Raw genomic sequence first — 21,703 nt, forward strand, 5'->3', positions numbered from 1 at the left:
CGCACACGCACACGCACACACACACACACACACACACGCCCTGATTCACCTGCCTCTATCTTCCATCTCATATTCAGCACCTTAACTCCTCGTTTTCTCAAAACCATGTTGTATCTCAGGCCTTTTTCATCAATTTGTCCCATCTTTTTTGCACTGCTACATATGAAAAGGTGTTCACATGGAGGCTGAGGCCTCAGGAATTATATGCCTGCCATTAAAGCATGATTACCCCCATTGTTAAAAACCAGGCCAAGCCACCGACTGCCCAGAAACACCTCAAAATGACATGGAAATTAAAAAGATGAGGGCAGTTCATGAATTTTAATGCCAGTCCAAACTCTTATTCTAGATCTCGTTCTTATCTTTTGGACAATTTTCTGTCCCTTCACCATCCTGTCTACAGTGGCCATATTACCCACTGCAACAAGAGGGGGAAAAAATAAAAAAATAACTGACAGGCAAGTTTTGATTTATGATCGTCGTGAGTTTTTCATTATCTGCTATCCTTTTTAATATCACCTCAACATAAGCCTAGATTTATTTCCATAAACATGGAGAGCAAACAGATTATTACTTCAGTGTAATTTAATCTTGTATTTAATTCTCCCTCATTTTGGCGCTGATGCCACCCTTTTCTCCCCATTGATTTTCTCCATGTCTCCTTCTCTCCATAACGTCTTCTGATTTATTATGAGGGAATACAGACAGATCCTTCATATCATTAAACTAATCAGGAGGGGATGATTTCTTACCAGGAACACAGTAGTCTGTAGTCACACCCCTGCACTTCTACTGCAATATAGCACTGATCAAACACAATATATATTTTATGGCTCAATAGGAAGTAGACCTATACTACATATTTCGTCCTACAGAAGTAATTTCTATTTCCATTGAAGCATGGAGGCTCATATGTTGTTAAAGTTGCAGTTCACAGTTCACACATCCAGAGTTTGGTTTCATTCACAAAAAAAAAATCATATCTAGGATCAACTACACGCTAATAATTTCCCCCACAACCAAATTGTTCCTAAATTAACTTTATGGCTGGAATCTCAAGCTTTGCCCTTTCTGTACCCTCATTTAGAATTCCGGGATCTATTAATATGCCACTATGCCACAACTGTAGAATACTGCCTCATTAATGCACCAAAACACACACACGCACACGCGCGCATGCACGCAGATACATTATGCAACACATTGCAGCCACTGTGAGGCGACGTGATTGGCGTGTCCCTGGCTGTCCCTGATGATACGACATGATACCTGAGTCTATGTGTCACGTGACCACAACAAAACCTTAGAAGGATTTGAAATATTCAAAGACTTGCACAAATTTTCACGATTTTTCTAAAATAGCAGATCTACAAGCTCGGCACTCGGTGCTGCGCAGTGAGCTTGTAGATCTGATATTTTTCACTAGTTATAGCACACAATGTGAGTGAACCCTTGTACCTAGGGCCCAGAATTTGGTGCGACACCCCTGGTCACTCTATTCTATCTATCTGATTCGTATGTGTGCTGTATACTTATACTTAACTGAACCAACTCACTCTCCTGAAGCAAGTGACCGAAAAGCTCTTTGTCAGTCAGACCAGGCTTTGTGACGCCATGTGTAAAGCAGGTCACTTACAGGGTTAAGACTGTACATGAGCTCTCTGTGGGAAGGGCTGGGATAGGCCTGGTCTACCTGATCATGTGTCAGTCATTCATCTAGTCTAGCTGGGGCCCTACGGCAGCCCTTGATAACCTAGAACTGACAGTGGTTCAGGGCTTCCATTGCCATCATAAATAATTGCAGTTCACTTGTTCAGACAATGGTAATAATCTTGTTTTCCACAAAGCACAATTATTCTGTGGTCTGGTTTTAATGATGCAGAAGTGATTTGTGGCCAGTGTGTGCATGTGTGTACTGTACATGTGCATGTGTGTGTGCGTGCACACGCGCGTGTGACTGTGTGTGTGTGCGGATGCATGCGTGTTTTCCTGTTGCTTGAATATTACTTATTCAAAAGATAAAATCTGATAAACACTGTTTCCTCCAACAATTTGAGTTGTTTCAACTCCACTAGGAGTTGCAATTACACTAATTGGACTTTGAGTTGCAAACAAAGCCCTGGGTGTGACTTCAAAGTGTTTCCGGAGAACATTAACACTAACAGTGGAGTGATAATGATACAGTACACACGTTTAACGGTTTGCATGCATAATTATAACCTCCTAATCTTAAATCAATATAAACCATGTAAAATTATTAAAAAATAAATAAATACAAATATACTCCTAGCCAAGGAATTTGCCTCGTTCTTGGATCCATCTCAGGACTATCCACTGAAACCTTACAATAATCCTAGATGCAGTGTCATCAGAACACCTACATGTAGATGGATTCTGCTCGTCATCATAGCATGCTAAATGTTACACGGAATCTCTACTGCTTATATCCGAACCAGCATCTTGTCATGTTGGAACAAAGCCTCCTGTTGAATTCCATTATGTAGCTACATGTGTAGCCATGTGTTTCAGGCTTCAGGATTGGAGTTGGGGGGGCTTAAACGCATCCCTGACTGCATGCCTTGTGAATGCAATGCCGCCTGCATTGCATTCAAAAGGCAATCAATGATGAATACATCTGCCTATATGCACGCACTCACGCACGTACAACGCACACACTCACATAGAACCACCCTACACCTACACCCTGGTGCACGAGGTGGCCGCAGGGCTCTGACAGAAGGACAGAGCCTCACAGGCTGGAGCGCTGCATTACCTGACCTGCATGCAAAGCAGCTTTTACTCTCCTTCCTCTCCTCCGCCCCCTGCCTGCCTCTCATTTTGTCATCCTCTCCGCACCCCCGCCCCCTCCTCTGCCTGCCACTGTGAGCGTATGCTATCCCTGATCCATCTCCAGTCCGGTCTAATACCTCTAACGTTTACGGCTAATTCTCTATTCCCTTCACATTGTACACCCACCCAACCCCCCCAAAGCAAACAACACACAATGCACACGTAGGCGAACATGACACCCGCTGTCCTGTAGCGCTATATTCCCTGAGCCTGGTCGTACGGCCGGCTTCCACCTGCTCAGCAATACGTCACCACAACAACCACAGCCACAACAAACACGCAACGCGTGGAATCCAATGCCTGTCGGCGCAGTCTTTGTGTGTACACACAGACACACACACACGCACACACACACACAATAGCCCCCAGCCTCGGCTCACCTGCAGTGCACCTGTTCCTGTCCACTACTCCAGTCATCCCCGGCTGTCAGTCAGGTGCAGTGAATCCTCGTAGTGTTTTGTCAGTCTCTCTCTCCCTCTCGCTCCCACTCTACCTCCCTCCCTCCCTCTACGGTAGCACATGCGGCGGGAACTCTTTTATTTAATTCATTACGACACCAGCCGATTAACTCCTTCGCAGTCGGGGTGGCTTGTCTGCTGCTGGTGCTGGGCTAATTGACTGGCTGCTCTGCTCCGCCCCCCCACCCCTCCCTCCCCCGTCCACGCTATAGCCCAGAGCGATGACAGCGAATCTGCCGCGCGCCTCCCACTTCCCTCCCCTCTCCTGTGTGATGAAAATGCCCAGTCACTTTACGATTTGTACTCGATTCTCACTCCCTTCCGTATCTGTCTTCCTTCGTTCTCTCTCTCTCTCTCGCTGTCTCTTCCGTGTTGTATGATTGTCTACCTTCGCTATACCGCCTGACCTTTGCAACGTGATATCGCCGGCATGCCATATACGGGAGAGGTTGCTATGGCAACTATGGACTCCACCTGTCTCTCACTCACCCTCCCCCTTTTTCCCTCTCTACCCTCTTTCTTGCTCTAGCTCGCTCTCTCTCTCTCCCCCTTTCACCTCTCGTGTATCGGCGTCAATGCTTTTCTATCGTATGATTACACCGGAATTATGCCTTTCCGTGCACAGCGGCAGCAGCAGAGAGTCAGTGAGAGAGAGACGGGAAGGGAGAATGGGTGAAAAAGAGTGGTGGAATATGGAGGTTAAAAGATAGGTTAAAAACATGCAAGGTAGGAAAATAGTGGAAAGAGCTGATGAGGTATAAACTCGGATGAAACGGAGAAAGAGAGGGAACGATGAAAAGACTGAATGAGAAACATTTTGGTCTTGAAGCATTCCCAGGTGCTGGAACGCATGTGTGTCTGCATGCACTCGCTTGTGTGTGTGTGTGTGTGTGTGTGTGTGTGTGTGTGTGTGTGTGTGTGTGTGTGTGTGTGTGTGTGTGTGTGTGTGTGTGTGTGTGTGTGTGTGTGTGTGTGTGTGTGTGTGTGTGTGTGTGTGTGTGTGTGTGTGTGTGTGTGTGTGTGTGTGTGTGTGCGTGCGTGCGCGTGTGCGCGTGTGTGTGCTTTCTTCACGCCTCAGAGCAGACAGCTTCTCCCTCGCTATCTGACGGTCTGCAGACAGTGACGACACTGGCACTGCGATTGGGGAGACATGGAGAGACACCGGGGTGTGACAGCGCAATGAAGACCTCCTACTATGGCAGACAAAACCCACTGCTGGACATTGATCTCTCACACACCCTCGTACTCAGCCAACGGAACACACACCGCACCACGCTCACCGTACTGCTTTCCAACACAAGCCTGCCCCCGATGAAGAGCAGAGATATCTATCTGCTGCTGCTTGACCACACAGCACACCATGGCTCCACCCCGAACCATGCAGTTGAAATAAGAGCGTGCTTATATGGATACCACCGCTTTTCTGGGGAGACCCGCTGTGATTGGCCAGTAGTCGCTGTGATGGACAGGTCTCCTTTTTTTGCAACTATGCCTAAAACCTCAGTAAAACTATGCCTAAAAATAAATAAAGACGCAGCGATCTGGGAGCACCCGGGACAGTTGCTTGATTCAGTATTTAGATATTTGATATTACTTTTATCAGACACTCCCGCTTCCTATACAAACCCATTGTAACTTCAAAATATACAGTATATCAGATATCTAAATACTGAATCTAGCAACTTAAAAACTGTCTGGGGTGTTCTGGTTTCTTTTCTTTTCTTTTTTTGTGAAAGTGAAATATCCCTTTACCCCTAACCCTAAACTGAGTAAAACTGTGCCTAAACCTAACCGTAACCATGTTCAACCCAGAGTCGACTCAAGCAAAGGGTCAAATTCGTTCTTCTACTATACCACTAAAATGTGGAAGCCCTACCTAAGGCCTTAAAGGAGTGTTAATCCGTAACTTACAGTCTTCTCTGGGCTGCCACTCGAAACTGGTAACAATAAACCTAGCCTAACCTTACCCTCTTTGACCCTTCTTTGTAAATACCTTTTATTTTGCATTGTTGTTTTTAGTTTACAACTTTCTTTTCTGATGATATCTACTGCATAGTACTGTGTTCTATCTGTCTGTCATTCATGAGTTAAAGAGAAAGATCTCCTTGGAAATAACCCGAAAGACTTACCTGAGTTTCCTTTAGTTGACTTCTAATAATTACTATCAATCAAATCAATCAATCAATCAATCAATCAATCAATCAATCAAACCATAACCCTAACTTCAGTAAAGGTATGCCTGCCAGGGACCCAATCAGAGGCAGGTCTGTCCTATAACATTGGTGAACTCCATAATAAGACGCAATAAGAATGATTTTAGAACTTATGATGGGTTGTGAGCTTGTAGATCTGCTATTTTCTGTATTTTTGAGATTTTTATAAAAAAGGAAACATTTATACATTTTGGGAGTTGGGGAACTGTTTCGCCCACAATGAACAAAATAGTGATGCCAGGGTTTAAGTGGTTGATAATAATGTTAATGTTTGAATGCCCCCCCCCCACCCGCCCCCAGCCCGAAACAAGCCAACCCCCGACGCACGCGCCTCTATACCGTACCTGCTCTCGTGCAGCCTCACGGCGCTCGCGCTCGGAGGCGCCCCGCATGCTGGCGTGCGACGGGGACGGGGAGGGCGGGTTGTGGTGCGGGCTGTGGTGCTGCTGTTGCTGCTGCTGCTGCTGCTGCTGCTGCTGCTGCTGGTGGTACTTGGTCTTCAGGTGGTCCATGAAGGCGTCCCTCTTGCGCTCCATGTCAGCCTTGTGCAGGTTGGTCAGCGCCTCCAGGCTCTGGGCGGCGATGACCGTGTGCCGGTGCTCCGACGTGTGCACCAGGCCCACATTGGAGAAGCGCCGCGTGCCGTTCCCCAGCGTGCGGTACTCCCGCGGGTACTCCAGGTCATCTGTGGAGATCATGTGACCGCCACCACGCGCATCGGGGTCTGCAGTGGAGAAGAGAGGAGAGGAACGAAGGAAGGGGGGGGAGGGGAGGAAGAGGAGAGAGTGAGGATGAGGGGAAAGAAAGGAGGTAGGGGAGGTGCGTGCGAGTGATGAGGAGTGGATCACCACACGGGCACAGGTATGTATACGTTCATTGTTGGAGAGACACACACACACACACACACACAGACACACAAGGCACCCACGCGTGGATGAAAACGAATAGAGTGCAGGAAATAGAGTGGAAAGGAAATAAGAAGGCGGGGAAGAACGAGCGAGCGAGAGAGAGGGGGAGAGAGAGAGAGGGAGAGAGAGAGAGAGAGAAAGAGAGAGAGAGAAAGTGGAATGGAATGTTAGACTATTTGCCACCAAGACAGAACGGACAGAAAAAAGAAAAAGAAATCAGCTCCCTGCAGAATTATTGATCTCAGAGTTCAGAGGCGAATAAATAGAAAAAAAAAGGAGAAAAGTAAAACGCTTTTGCAATGGATCAAGGGGTGAGAATCAAAGTGAATTTTCACAGTGGGATGTTCCATTTCTATAATGTCTGTTCATCATCTCGAGTGGAAAAGACACACAGAAATAATAAAGCCCAGGCCGTCCCTCTGATTCCTCCCCTCCCGTCCCGTTCTGTTGTTTCTGTTTGATCTCCATTACTGTTTACATAATTCCCACTTTCTCGGGTCAGGAGGTTGGTAGTCTGGGATCACTTCACTTTTCGGGGGTTGTATCCGGTCGGGAGCGGAAACCACAACACGTCATGTTGTAGTCCTCAAAGGACTACAATTTGCCGGAAAGATCAAACCGGATTCAGTTTTAACCCAAAATGATTCCCCTGCGCTCAATGGGGATTGATTGAGGAAACGAACAGGGGGAACCAAAACAAAGTGACGCCGCTTCTTCTAGTGGTTTCCACTTTAGGCGGAAACCAAACGGCCTGTTGTGAACGAACACAAAAAGCCTGGTGAGGCGAGGTTAGGAGGTTGGAGATGCTGCCGACTTCGAGCAGCCTTAGATCAGCATATTACTCCGAAAGTCCTGTTGGCGTTATCAGCCCCTCCCTCTCTAGCGGACACAGACAACACAAGCCAACAGAACAGGTGGGTGAGGGAGGGGGTTACACAGGGAGGGGGGCATGGGGGTGCGCATTGAGTCGGCGGCGTGGTTTAAACCAGGGTTACATGTCAAGGACCTCCAAATAGCCATAGCCTCTGGCCTCAAAACGGCTTGAAAGAATAAACAAAAATTGCACAAATAGCCGCTCACAAATGTGTTGCATCTGAACACGTTTGTGAATATATATATATATATATATATATATCGTCGTTGTTGGGTGGAAACCTCGTATCTCCAAGTTTCAAATGTGTAAGTTCTTTCGCAAAGTAAAGCCCTGCTTCATACAAGACCGTCGGGCAAAAGTAGTGAAAACAGCAGATCTACAAGCACACAACGCCTCGCGGTGCGAGCCGTTGTGTGCTTGTAGATCGACTGTTTTCACTAGTATAAATCATTTTTAAAATGATAAATGCAAAACAAACGGTTCTGGACATTTTCACCCAACAACGACGATATATATATATATATGTATATATATATATATATATATATATATATATATATATATATATATATAAAATTAAATAATTATTAAACATAATTATTTTAATCTTATGTTTTTACTTTACTCTCCTTTCCAAATGGGTCCTCTGGCAGCCCTGCAGCCCTGCCTTTGAAAACCTGTGGTTTAAACTGGTGATGGATGACATTGAGATGAATGAGCTTGAAGTATGACAACAGGTGAGGAGCCATTCCTCCACTGTGAGTTACCTTGCTTGGGATAGCAGGCCCCGGCGTTGGCTAAAAGAGAAACATGGCCATGGTTAAAATGTGTGTTTAATGTGAACAGGCGCGTATGCGGCATCAAACACCAAGGTACAGTCCCACCGCGGCCACCAGAATAACGTTATTGCTGAACGATAACGCATCCTGTGGAACGCTGCCTTTGCAATGCATTGCACATGCATCGCTAATAAGGGCAGACATATATACGGTATATGTGGTAATGGATGCTTATAGTGAATATACGATACATTACGGCGTGGGAAATGTTTAAATGGATGTATTCATTACATTCCTAATATGGTTCATACGCCACGCTCCACCACATTCGAATATTATTCAGGACACATTTTACTTCTGTTTGGAATGGATGGCAAATGGAACAATTATTCAACTCGACTCAGATCAAATCAAATGTGTGTTGGGGGGGGGGGGGGGGGGGACTAAACTAAAAGCTTAAAAAAGTGCGGCATAAAGTCAAGCTTAATAGGGCAGAATGAAGTGGACCATCTGCACATTAAATGTTCATCAGCATCATTAGGACGGGCTGAGAGTAAGTGAATAACAGAGCAGGGCTCCTCAGGGTAGAAGCAACAAAAGGATTGTTAATGAACGCAGAGGAAGAAGGGCGTGGAGGAACGCGGCGACACGTCCAAGCGGAACCGTTCTCAAAGGACAGATGTCACTCCTGTGTACAAACTCCCTGCGAGACGTGGAAGAAGTGTGATAGGAGTTAGAAGGTCCATGTGTTCATTCCAATACGTCTCTCTCTAATTCACTCTCTGACAGTTATCACAGAGAAGTGACTCTAAACAGACTGATCTCTCAGGTAACATCATTAGCATTGAGCACTGGACAGATCTGTGGTTCATACTTCATTACGACCAAAGATCGTTGTGCATCAGGTAGCAAGAGCCTGACTAAGGGGCACCATTACAACGACTAGCAAAGCTGGAGACAATCACTATCGCTGTGCGGGTGCGTATGTGTGTGTGTGTGTGTGTGTGTGTGTGTGTGTGTGTGTGTGTGTGTGTGTGTGTGTGTGTGTGTGTGTGTGTGTCTCTGTCTGTCTATCTAGGCTGCTCAAGTGTCCATTGGTCAGTGCAAAAAGCATGAGAAGTGACATGTGCTCAAATCATAGATGATAATCAGTCTATAGAAACTAAACTCCTGTGTCTATTTTGACTTTTTCCAGTGTCCTACAATTCTTATAAATTAAGCATAGCATTAGTTTATGCAGGACACAGAGCCTCGCCTGCCCAGCTGTAATCAGCTGTTAGTCAGCTCCTTTCCTATTCCTCATTCACAGATCTGCTGGTCATTACATAACACTGTCTTACTCCAGTCAGAGCTCACGCTCAGTAAGGGAGCTCTTAAAAGAAGCTGAAGCCTCAGATCCGCTGCTGCTTGCTGCTTCCTCCACCTTTTGATCATAGTCCAGCATAAGCTCAAATAAAAGTAATTTATGTTTGCTGATTCAAGCTATTATGCCAATGTATTGCTATTGTATTACTATTGTATCCCTATGGAGAGTTTTGCTTAAAGTTCCCTGAATTTGCATAGCAGGCATGCATGTAAAATACAGGGAACATCTCCGAACACGGAGCACTTTAACGCCAAGTTTAACTGTATTCCATGTGTGCAATAAATGGTTAAATCTACTTAAACGTGAGTGTTCCTGACTAAATATATTTCAAAGGCAAGGGCCGGTCTGGTACCTCCATATGGTCTACGTGAACCTTCATATTTTCTGTAGTCAATATTTAGCTGATAAGTAAAACACAGTGTACAAGGATATAATGTCACAAACAACCAGCTAAACAGCAGATACTAAAGGTTGTAGTCTACACATTAAAACATTTCCCTGTTTCCCTGTAAGAACAAAAAGTTGAATCTGCTTGTAGTGTAAAGTAAAAATATAAAAACAAACAAAACAATAACAACATCTTTCAAATTGTGAGTTATATTCCTTCTTAGTTAAAAAAACAAAGGAGAGAAATAAATCTTCTATGACTGATTACTGTAGAGAAAGGTAAAATCAAACTTTGACTGCATACATTACTGGAAGGCATTAAATCAAAGTGAACAAATAAATATACTCTTCATCTATCACATTCAATCTTGAGGGCTACATTAATCAAAGTATTGGTCAAATTGTGTGCAGAACTGAAACACTGTACATGGTATATGGCTGTCAGATTAGTCATTTGTAATAGCCTAGAGTTATAAGGGTAGTGCAGCAGTGTTGTTGTTTTTTGTTCTGTACATCTGACTGGCCAAGTGTTTCTACCACACCATTTTAACAACAGTGAAGGGTGGAATATGAGATGACAGGTTGTGTTTTAATGATAACATATACATAAGTATGTACCTTTTATCGTTTAAACCCTGTACTGTATATACACCAGTAAGACGCCTAAGGGCGAAAAGCTAACTTGCGAGCCATCTGTGTTGGTCATATATGGATTATGTCGTCGGACATCATACATTACATACATCCCTGCTCTGAGTATCTGACATCACTGTGAAGTCACCTGTGATGTAGCCTGTGATGTGACAGTGATGTGTCAGCATTTTATGCCCATATATGGAGATCCCTGCTCTGAGGATCTGACATCACTGTGATGTCACATGTGATGTCACAGTGATGTGTCAGGGACCCACAGTGTCAGGCGTTATAGACAGAGATACGGTAGTACGGTATGCTAAACTGCAACCTACAGTCGCAATAATTAGGATCAGTCTAATTGGTCCTCTCCTTTTTCCCTCTACGCCAAATGTCTTTGCCTATTTCCGTCAAATGTTTGCCTATTAAGCACCCCGAAACACTTGTGGGCCTTGTGTTAGCACCCTGTAACATAGATTGTCTAACTATGGCCTATAATGTATTCTTGTAAGTTTGTATTTTTGTATGTTTGGGTCCTGGGGAAACACCAAATGTCTTCTTTGGGTTTTGAGCAGAAAAGGTTTGGGAACCCTCAGTCTGTATTAACATTGGTTTGGAGGACAGACAAGATAGAAACCCACAAAGAGCTCATTTGGAGTGCAGCAGTGGAGAGAACTGTGTAGGTGGGAAAATAAGAATAGGAAATGGGAACATGCTATTCATCTTTACTTGTCATTCACAGACATTATTTCCACATAAGCTGGCAGACAATACAACTGGCAGAGAGCCAGTTTGTGCTGCCTGCACAATTTAAAAGTACTAAAGGAGCCATGATGGGATGGATTCCTCATGATGATTTACCGTGAGAAAGCAACATCTGTATGCAAGTCTATTTACACAGGATCGGAGGGTTGGTGCCGGTGGTGTGGTTTAAACCAGGGTCTTCCTAACTTTTGTGTGTGTGTGTGTGTGTGTGTGTGTGTGTGTGTGTGTGTGTGTGTGTGTGTGTGTGTGTGTGTGTGTGTGTGTGTGTGTGTGTGTGTGTGTGTGTGTGCAGATCCAACCTCTGTTCTCCTTTACGGCTATGAATGCTGAACACTGATGCATACCCAACGGAAGTCCCTTCATGGGTGCTACACCAGAATGCTACGTGTAGTACTGAAAATTAAAACACAACAAGCGTGTGTACGGGGAGCTACAATGTGTATCGGAGAAGATAGTAATCAGGAGAATGAGACTAGCCGGGCACTGCCATCGACACCGGGAACTCGCTGTACTGTGGTGACCAACACACGGGCATCGATCAAGAGGACGTCCCACACCTACGTGGAAGTGCAAAGGAAACATGCTGGTGCTGGTCCCTATAGATTAGGGACACTATGGTTGATGTGGTTAAATAAAAGAGGACCAGAATGACAGCATGAACCTGCAGTCAGAAGCGATAAGATCTGTGCGCTCAGCCAATGAAGCCCCCACTGCACCACCAAGCTAGTGGACATGCTCAAGTGCATTAACCTGCCTAAATAAAAGGACCTGCTGTCGTAGGCAGCCCGAGATAAGACAAGAAGACAAACACAGCAGGCAGAGAAATACATAAACTACATGAAAAGAAAATATTACCACACACAAGCAAAAACAAGTCTGGATCCCAAAGTGGCGTGATAAAACAACCCAGCTTTTATGATCAATTGGCCTTTGTCTGCACTCTGCACTAAGTTTTTATGGTGCGTATATCTGACTGACTCCCCACGAGCAAAAAGACCCATTCACTGTGTTGTTTATGACAGGAGGCTCCTCAACTGCATGCTGTCCCGCCCACTACAACTACTATAGCACACAGCTAGCCTATCCTGCACCACCACAGATAAGTTTACCTTTTCACAGCTTGCCCTGGAAACAGACCCGGCCCTTTCCACAACACATTCTATCTGAAGCCCGTTATAAGCTCACAAGCATTTACATGTTGTCATTGTCGGGTGGAAACCTTGTACGTCCAGGAAGAGGAAATTAAAAAAAAAAATAAGCTGTGTTCCAATGAATCACATGTAGTTATTATTTAGTCACAAGCGCTTGTTAATCGGTCAACATTCTCAAAACTATAAAATCTACACATCAAATTATATTGTGAAACACAACACCATGTTTCATCTAAAAATATTCAGTGTGCACAAGAAATGTGGCACTTCTAGAATCTAGACAGCTTGCCACCTGTCATACAAATATCAATCAATCAATCAATCAATCAATCAATCAATCAATCAATCAATCATACTAACTAATATAATACCATTTGGCATTATTATCCATGCTGCTGACTATTATCTTTAAGTGGGCTTGCTGAAAGGGCTTGCTGAAAGGCGAGACAAGTATGTTATACCAAATCTTTATAGGTCAAGGTTATTCTCCTCAAAAAAATGACCGACAGTACAAAGGCAAGGCCCTTAGCCAATGAGGAGCAGCCAAAGGATAGATCTTTGTGCACATACATGGTGTTCCATGCAAGCCCACACTGTTTCATAGGAACAGTATTGATGTAGCAGTCTGTTGACACACAGTGACCAGAGTACTTAGCACAGACATTTGCTTGGACGTTACAATGACGATCAATTATCAATCAATCAATTACGATCAGTTATGTTAGGGAGATCAACAGCCATTTGATTCCCCGATTGGCCGACCCAATCCATCGGCTTCACGACTTGGCCAAGCTTCGCGAGACATTTGTGTTGCAGTGCCATTATAACTATGTGACAGCGCGCATCATAGCACACCGATCTTTTAAGTATCCTGAGTTGTCTTTGATCTACTTTGTTTAATAATGTTAAATAAAGTGAAATGTTGCACTGGACGGTGTATCTGAAAGAAGGGCCAAAGATATTCAATGATGCTGCTGTGTCAGTGGGACAAAAGATCTACTCCTTTGGCGGCCACTCTGCGTCCAACGTGAAACATCTTGGTGTGAAGGTCTTCAACACTGTGTCTTTGCTCTGGACCCAGTTGCCCCCTGCACTGACAACTGGGGGAGAAAACTCCCTGGAAGTTCCTTACATGTGGGGCCACACAGCTGCGCTGATAGGAGATATCATCTACATCTGGGGGGGATCTAACTACTCCACCATGCTTTATGCATTTGACGTCGACACCAACAGATGGTTCAGGCCTGGGGTTTCTGGGGATGTTCCCGAGGCAAGGTGCAACCACTCAGCCTGTGTCTTGGGGAGGGTCATGTATGTCCATGGAGGGCACACGCTGCTGACTGCACGCACCAATGACATCTACAAGTTGGACACCACCATAATGGTCTGGTCTTTTATTAACACCAGTGGAACTGGAACACAGGCACCTGTTTCATTATGTCACTCTGCCACCATGATTGGGACAAAGATGTTTGTATTTGGGGGGAGAGGGGCTGTAAGTCACTACAACAACATCAGAGTGTTTGACACAGAAGCCGACTGCTGGCTGAGAACTCCCTCTGCACAGCTTCTCCCAGAAGGGCGCGGGTGCCATTCAGCCTTTGCCTACAATGACGAGCTGTACGTATTTGGTGGCGACGACCTGAACCTGACCTTCAGTGATCTGTGGAAATTCAATCCGGACGTCTTCTCCTGGAAGAAGGTTGTGCCCAAGGGGAAAGGCCCGTGCTGGATGACTCGCATGTGCTGCTGCAAGGTGGGAGATCGTATCATTCTCTTTGGAGGACTCAGATACACATATGATGACCTATACATCCTGGACGTAAGTCCTAGTCTGAAGACATTATGCAAGCTAAAAGTTATTCATTACGGTCTAGAGACTTTGGGACTCCCACACGATATCAGGTGGGAAGTGGCAGCCATGACAACTAACACAGACTGCCAAGCAAGCCCATAAAGAAAAGAAAGGACAGGTTCCAGGCAATGGAAACGAATCGAAAGACAAGGAGGCTCCATTCAGATGTGAACGAAAGCAGAGCACAGGAATGTGCACAGTGATATCCACCAGGAACTAAGCAGTATCGTATGGGAGAGTAAGAGAACAACAGGACGAACGTGAGAAAACTTAGAACTGAAGCTTCTATGTCCAGTTGATGTACATAAGGAATAAATGTATAACCAAAGATGCTTTGTAAAGGAAATGAGAAAGTTCTTCTCCCGGTGAAGAAAATAACAGCAAAGGTGGAGACATTCTTTTTTATTATTATTATAACTTTTTTCTGCTCTGTGATGTTTGAGGCAATATTTAAATAGATCAATATTGCCAGTTACTTTTTAAAGGCATTTCAATTGTGTCCAAGAAAATATGAATTCACACAATATACGATACTCAAGCTCCCGCACTTTGACACAGTTTGTCATCACATTTGAACATGACACAGGAAATAAGTGTGAGAAAAAACAAAAAAGCTGTGGGCCAGAAAGAAAAGAAAAGAAAAAAGACAATTACTGCACCAAAAGTAACTAGAAAGTTTTTTGGATAGCCAAATTGTCATGTGAAGCTTGACCAATCCTCAAGCTAGTACCACTTACTCTATAATCGTGACGTCACCGAAAATGCTGCTTCCTGATTGGCTAAAAGTTTATCCAGAACATTAAGAAGTAAGCTGGGCTAGAACTATAGTGTGTTGCCTACAGCAACCACACTAAAAAAATAATAATCTGTGGAACCGAGTCAAACTACAATTCCAAGTGGTTGTCAGGGTGGGGGGTCCCTAGCCTCGTACCCGCCCTCTTCCGGAAACCATTTCATTTGAATCCTCCTGGATAACGGAAGTTGGTCGTTTACTAGGCTAGGGGGTCCCCCGTTCAACTTCAAATATGATAATTTTGGGGGGGATCACCAGTAAAAACATGATTATTTTGGAGGGTCACGGCCCGAAGAGGTTGAGAACCACTGTTCTAGTGTACTGCCAATCTCCACTGATGGCATCCGTGTTCTCCACAACAGTAGGCCTTCGAGTAGATGGAAAGAGGATGGCTGGGCTGGCTTTCCCCTGTCACACAGAACCTCTTCCAGTAGACACGTTAATTTACCACCGGCCTGGGCTGGCAGGACTCCTGTAGTATGCTGGCTGTGACAGCACAGGGTGGTGGTAATGCACGTCTGAACACAAACCAAGAAATGAGTGGGTGCGGAAGTAAGTGGAAACAGAAAACTGCACATTCGAGACATCCGTTTCAGGCTACAGGTAACAGGAAATGAGCCAGGCCTGCGGCTGCTGGCAGCTGTTACCTTACGCTCCTGAGGGAAATAGTTAAAACAAATAACCAGGAGGGAATGCTGTAATATGCTCTATCAGCCTTCATGAAAGACTGGAGGTCACAGCACAGCAGCCCTACAGTTTCCATGAACACTGACAGCTACGTGCCACATCTCCAGGCATGGGGGGGTTTCTGTTCTGTTAGGTTACAGGCCCGGATTGACAGTAGGGAGTAGGGGGACGATTCCCGGTGGACTGGCCTGGTGGACTGGCCTGGTGCCTCCTGAAAAAAAGTAAAAGATCCCCTTTGCGCAGGCCACATAGCCAGCAGCAGCAGGGCTTCATACAGCAGCCCTGCCTGTGTAACTTGACACCACAGCTGGCCTGTGCTGACAGCTACTCGCCCCCTCCCCTCTCTAAACAGAAAAGCAACGTGTGTTTTATCCCCAAGGGATTGGTCAAAAAGGACAGCAATCAACTTTTTTTTTAGAAGAATCAATGCATGATTGGTTAGTTTGGCTTTCTGGCCAGGCCCTACCACAAGCGTGCTCACAGACAGACCTACCGGCTAAGGAAGGCAGCACACAAACACACATCTGACTGAGGATAGTGGCCAGACAGCAGAGAGAAGAAGGCGACAAAATAAATAGTTAAATTATGGACCCCAACCCCAGCCGCATAGCCCCACAAAGAAAAAGAGAAAACATGGAGCTGAAGGGAGAGAAGGATGGGGGGAAATGTTATACTGACTGAAATGTTCAAAGCTTCAGCATGCAGTCTTCTAGTAAGAATGATGCAAGTTACACTTTAGGGTTTGGAGGAAACATTTGGTGGATACTAGTATGCACAACTCTAAAATAACTGGTGCAATTTTGAAATGTGAAGCTGCTGTGCTGTTGAAACAGACAATCTGTAAGCTAGCTATGTGGTATGTTGTTTGTAGGGTGGAGGCCAGTGCTTGTTAGTTCCAGTAATTATTCCACAATGTCTTCCTAACTGAATAGGAGGTTCCATAGCACTACTAGCAGAATGGAACTACTAGCAGATAGTGATGATTCTAACTGAATATAAGATTATTCCGGGGGAGAGGTGCATGCAGAGCTCTACTCAGTGATAATACAGTACAGTACTAGATTGTACAGTTTTACATTGAACATTGGCGTTTGCATATAATATTGATATTGTAAGCTGACATCTAAATGCTTTGCTGACAAAATAATACTATATTTTTATTTAATTGCATACCATATAAATAATATGGACTGGATATAGAACACTTTCTAGTGTGACTGTTGGTATATATGGAATAATGATTTTGAGTGATTACTTAGCCCATGTGGAAAGGAAACATGCTGTAACTGTTGTCTTCATATGATTGCTCCTGTGACATACTGCACTGTCTGCACAGAAGCGAGTGTTGTAGTGACTACTTCTGTAGGCCTACAGTGGGTGGTATATACAGTATTAGTATATTCGTTTTTTATGTGTTTTGTTTTACAAGAAACATCTCAGCCAAACAGAACTGAAGCTCTGTAAGGCTGTCACATGTGTGTGAGTGCGGGTGGTAGGCGCGTTAATGTGTTTTCATGTTGCCTAGCGTTTGGGTAGGGTGGCCTGGAAGGGTGTATGGGTCCCTATGGCCCAGACAGGCCCACTCCGGCCCTGTTAGGTTAACAATCTGAACTCAACGTTATGCACTGGCTGTCAACTCTCGGTTGTACGGCTGATACAAAGGGCTTCCCTTGCAGTATAATTACCAATCTTCCAACAGGAACTGTTAAATGGCTGACTAGCGACACACAACCCACTGACTGCTCGCACCTGGAAATTAAAGCGCCGCGTGTGGGTGTGCTGAGACATTGTATTCAAGCATGCTGTTACACAAGACCCATACAAAGTAAAAATGTTAATGTGATCCATTTGTATCTCCGAAAATGTACCAAAAATGTATAAATGAACACTGAGGATTTCACTGCATATCTCTATATCACAAATGTTTCTTTCTCTCTCTCTCTCTCTCTCTCTCTCTCTCTCTCTCTCTCTCTCTCTCTCTCTCTCTCTCCTTCTTTATCCCACTTAAAGCACACTCATCTGTCCCTGCAGTTGTACTAACACTCTTACAAAGCTGAGGCCCCAGGCTGAGAGACATACACTGAAACCCAGCAGGCAAACACTCTGCTGGTTGTTCCCTCAATTAAGGTCATGTATGAGTTTCGCGTGGTTCTGCAGTGGCAGTACTGTGGTGGAGAGTTAAAAGGGGTGATATCAACGGCTATGGGCGAGTAGAGAGAACGGGGGGAGGGCTGCTTAGAAGGTGAGCCAGAACAGAGGCCCTACGCCCTTGTGCTGCTGGACATGATGATAAATAGGCTGAGAGCATGAGGGAGGCCAGAGGGTGGCCTCACACCCACCCACGATTGACGACAAGGCCTCCGCTTTCATTAACAGTTTGAGACGCCACACCCCTCTTTTCATCTCTTCCTTTTCTTTCTATCTATCTCTCCCCCCATCTAACCAGTCCCCTCCATCTTCCCAACTGCGCCGATCAACCAGGTACAGTAACGCTGGGGAGTTCTGCGGAGGCAGCCGACTTTGAATTTTGACAGTGGTGCGGATCTGTGGCCCGCAGTCAGACAATTAGTGCGAGCTTCCCCAATTCCCCAGCGCTTTCTCGAGAGTCTGTTGTAGGCGAAGCCAACAAAACGGGTGTAGTTAACTGGAGGATGAAAGATGCTGCGTAAGTGTGGGTGTGTGAAAAATTGCAGTGAAGTGAAGCTACTTTGTGAGAGACGGAGAGAGAGAGAGAGAGAGAGAGAGAGAGGGAGGGAGAGAGAGAGAGAGAGAGGCAGTGAACGTGATGCATTGTCTTGTTTCACGTCATCTTGGTAACAGTCAGCTTCTCAGTCTAACAGCATCCGTCCGACAGGGGGTGAAAGAGCCTCTTAATTACAGCCTGTTGCAGATCCAGGTCAATTACTACTACTGCCACTGGGTCTGGAGACAGCACTCCAGCCACATCTCATTACATCAGTGCTTCTGGGCATTCCCCACAAAGGAGAGCCATGCTGCCTCCAATAAGATGCTTGGGCGACGATGTTGAACTAAACGGCAGTGGTGGTATGGAGGCAAAAAGAAATTAGGTGAGTAAAGAGGGGGTTCAATGCCGGCCTGTGAAGAGAGGGAGGTGTGCCACATACGGTGCCCTTACCCATGCCCAAATTATATCTGGTTGTGCACCGTGCTTGCACCAAAGATAGCAGATCTACAGTGAACGCTCGCAGATCGCTATTTTCGGTGCACAACATCCAGGTTCAACTAAGTATAAACTAGAACTGCACTCTGTCGAGGTGCCAACTTGCACCTCACGCTCAAGCAGGCCACACATGGCCTACTTGTGTGCAAGAGCGCACCACGAGGTGTGCGCTGCTGGCCTCATGTCCCTAATGTCTTCGCTCGTTAATGAAGACATTACCAATAGCGCTCTTATATACCAAACTCTGCTGACATCATCACCATGGGAATGCTCGTCCCTCATTGGCTGTAGGGGGACACCTACATACATACAGTACATACATCCCAAGCATTCCAGGGCTACAGTCTTCAAAAATCCCAGTCACCTACAGTACATACCGGTACATACCAAACCGAAAACAGTTCTTGCGGGTTCTGCTTGCGCAAGTAATAACCCTTTCGGGAAGGACCCTATCTCTTTGTACCTCTGATCTCTGCAGGGGACGTGGCTGATCAAGTCCCCCATGGTGGCAGACACACAGATGGAAGACGCCTTGACAGAAAAACAGTAAGGTTCACATGGTAAGGCGTGTAGAGTTCTACATCAGCTTAATCCCAATTAACCTACATTTCTATCACAGTTTAGCCACTTTGTAAGTTGATTTTTCAACTTAAGTGCCAAGCTAATGTGCCATGAAAACATGACCGTGCCAAGAAAACCAGAAAAACGGACTAAAACCGGCCACCACCAAATTCTTATTTTTGCTGTGCACACCTTTGATTGAAATGCCTTACGCGTGCATGATTCACAGTCCGGTGGCATTATGCACTGTGAGTATTAACGACAAAGGAGGTGTACTCTCCAGAACTGAGTCATCATAAACAAATGTGGGGAAAAGGATGCTGCTGCTGACAGGACATTTTTAATGGTATGCTTGGCTCACCGCTACCTATATCCAGTCAGTCCCCAGACGCCGACACATAGGCTACACAGTAAAATTCAGTAAAAAAAAAGTAAAGTGTTACTTTAACAACAACTCCAAGAGGTTCATTTCACACTCTCTGAGTTAAATTAACACTGAGGATTTTGCTGTGTATGCAGCTAGAGGAAAGGGACGGGGAGAGGCAGATTGGCAAAAGCTGAACAAATGAGTGAGATATTTCTCTTTCTACCACTTTTTTTTTTACCACCTGGAAAAACGCATTAGTTATTATTGTTCATGTTGTTCATCACGTTGCAGTTCATTACTGCAAGAGAGAGAGAGACTGGATGCCATCTCCATCCAGTCTCTCTCTCTCTCTCTCTCTCTCTCTCTCTCTCTCTCTCTCTCTCTGTCATACTCAGCATGGGGCAGTATCAGGTTAGTGGCAGGTGGGTAATCATGCAGTCTATACATGGCCTGATAGATGCAAGGCTACATTGATCTATTGTATTTCTCTCTTTTAGAACCCATTCCGTTAACACTGAGGCTTTTCCTGCACGCGCAGGCATACACACGTGCACGCGCCCATGCGCATGCCGTGGACAGCAGAGCAGATGTTATAAGCCCCGCTAGCAGCCCCCTAGAGTCTGTGTTGCTACTTACACATTGGAAAAGGGCCAAAGGACGGGAGTAGATTTCATCCTGGAATTAGATTATGAGATATCTTTTGTGAAAATGTTATATTTTGTCCAAAGGGTAGCACTAGATGAAATGTCAAGTAGTCAATCTTCCAGGAAGAAATGAATAGCTCGGCAAGTGGCAATTGTCAGAAGTTTTCCAGATCTCTTGCTTGGGAGAAAATGTGTGTGAAGAAAAAAGGTTTAACATTGAGACTAAAATGTGGTGCCAGAGCAAAGGCCATGAGGTCACCAACATCAGTAGGGGCCATCCTCAGTGGTTTATGCACCATGGAAATCTCCATGGTAATCCAGCCAGTAGCTTTCTAGATACCTTGTTTGGGATCAAAGTGGCGGGTGTATGGACATAGTACTGACCAATATACAGTAGCTATCCTTAAGGGCAGTCCACAACAAGCATGATAACTATGTGAGGATGATGTTGTCGTTAAAGTTGTGGAGTCTGACATCCACTTGAGTTAGAACAATTTGTAAAACAATACATTTGCAGTTATAGCTACGGCATCAATGTTTGGTGTGTGGATGGATGGATGGCCCATTAGTGCCCACCCTTAAATATTGGACTGTCAGACCCGTCCAGAGAGAGTAGGATTGACACAGTATTCCCAACTAAATGAATTAGGGGCCCATTTGGTTATATTTATACACTCTCTGAGCCTAATGAACACTGAGGTTTTTACTGTATACTGTACAGCTCCATCTATTAGCGGATTGGTACTGTATGTCTGTGCTGGCGTGTGTGCATGCGCGTGCATGGGCAAGTGATGAAGATGGTAAAAAAAAGGAAAATAAAGAGCGTGCTGTGTGTATTCAAGCTTATCTCTGTGGATGCAGTAGAGCAGCACGACGACATGCTGCTGAGACACGGCCAAGAAAGCAGGAAAAAAATAAAAAATAAACAAAGCTTTGTGGAATTACATCTTCACTACCTGGGCTGGGGCACTGTGTCATCGTTGTGAAGCAGTGTCACACCGTGTCATGTCACTTTCTTTTTGGCTCAAACATGATTTGTCCAGCAACAACCTGCTGAGCATATCGTCACTGTCGGCAAGAAACCTTGTATCTCCAAGTTTCAAATTTGTACGTTTTTTCGCTAAGTAAAGCCCTGCTTCATCAGACAAGGCCGTCGCACAAAAGTAGTGGAAACAGCAGATCTACAAGCACACAACGCCTCGCGGTGCGAGGCGTTGTGTGCTTGTAGATC

General features: G+C 45.1%; 1 protein-coding gene across 1 annotated transcript in view; it reads right to left on the reverse strand.

The window, feature by feature from the left end:
• The window catches only part of srcin1a (SRC kinase signaling inhibitor 1a), a gene marked incomplete at its 3' end in the record, with an annotated part of 74,040 nt that extends 65,945 nt beyond the window's left edge, over nt 1-8,095 (reverse strand). The window contains exons 1-2 of the mRNA XM_080723300.1: nt 8,071-8,095; nt 5,866-6,245 (exon numbers count right to left, since the gene is read on the reverse strand). Of these exons, the coding sequence (XP_080579426.1) occupies nt 5,866-6,219 (354 nt within the window). The 5' untranslated portion in view covers nt 6,220-6,245; nt 8,071-8,095. The remainder of the gene's footprint in view (nt 1-5,865; nt 6,246-8,070) is intronic.
• Between the last annotated feature and the right edge of the window lie 13,608 nt (nt 8,096-21,703).

Source organism: Nannobrachium achirus (assembly GCF_963921795.1).
Source record: "Nannobrachium achirus genome assembly, chromosome: 4".
Classification (NCBI taxonomy): Eukaryota; Metazoa; Chordata; class Actinopteri; order Myctophiformes; family Myctophidae; genus Nannobrachium; species Nannobrachium achirus.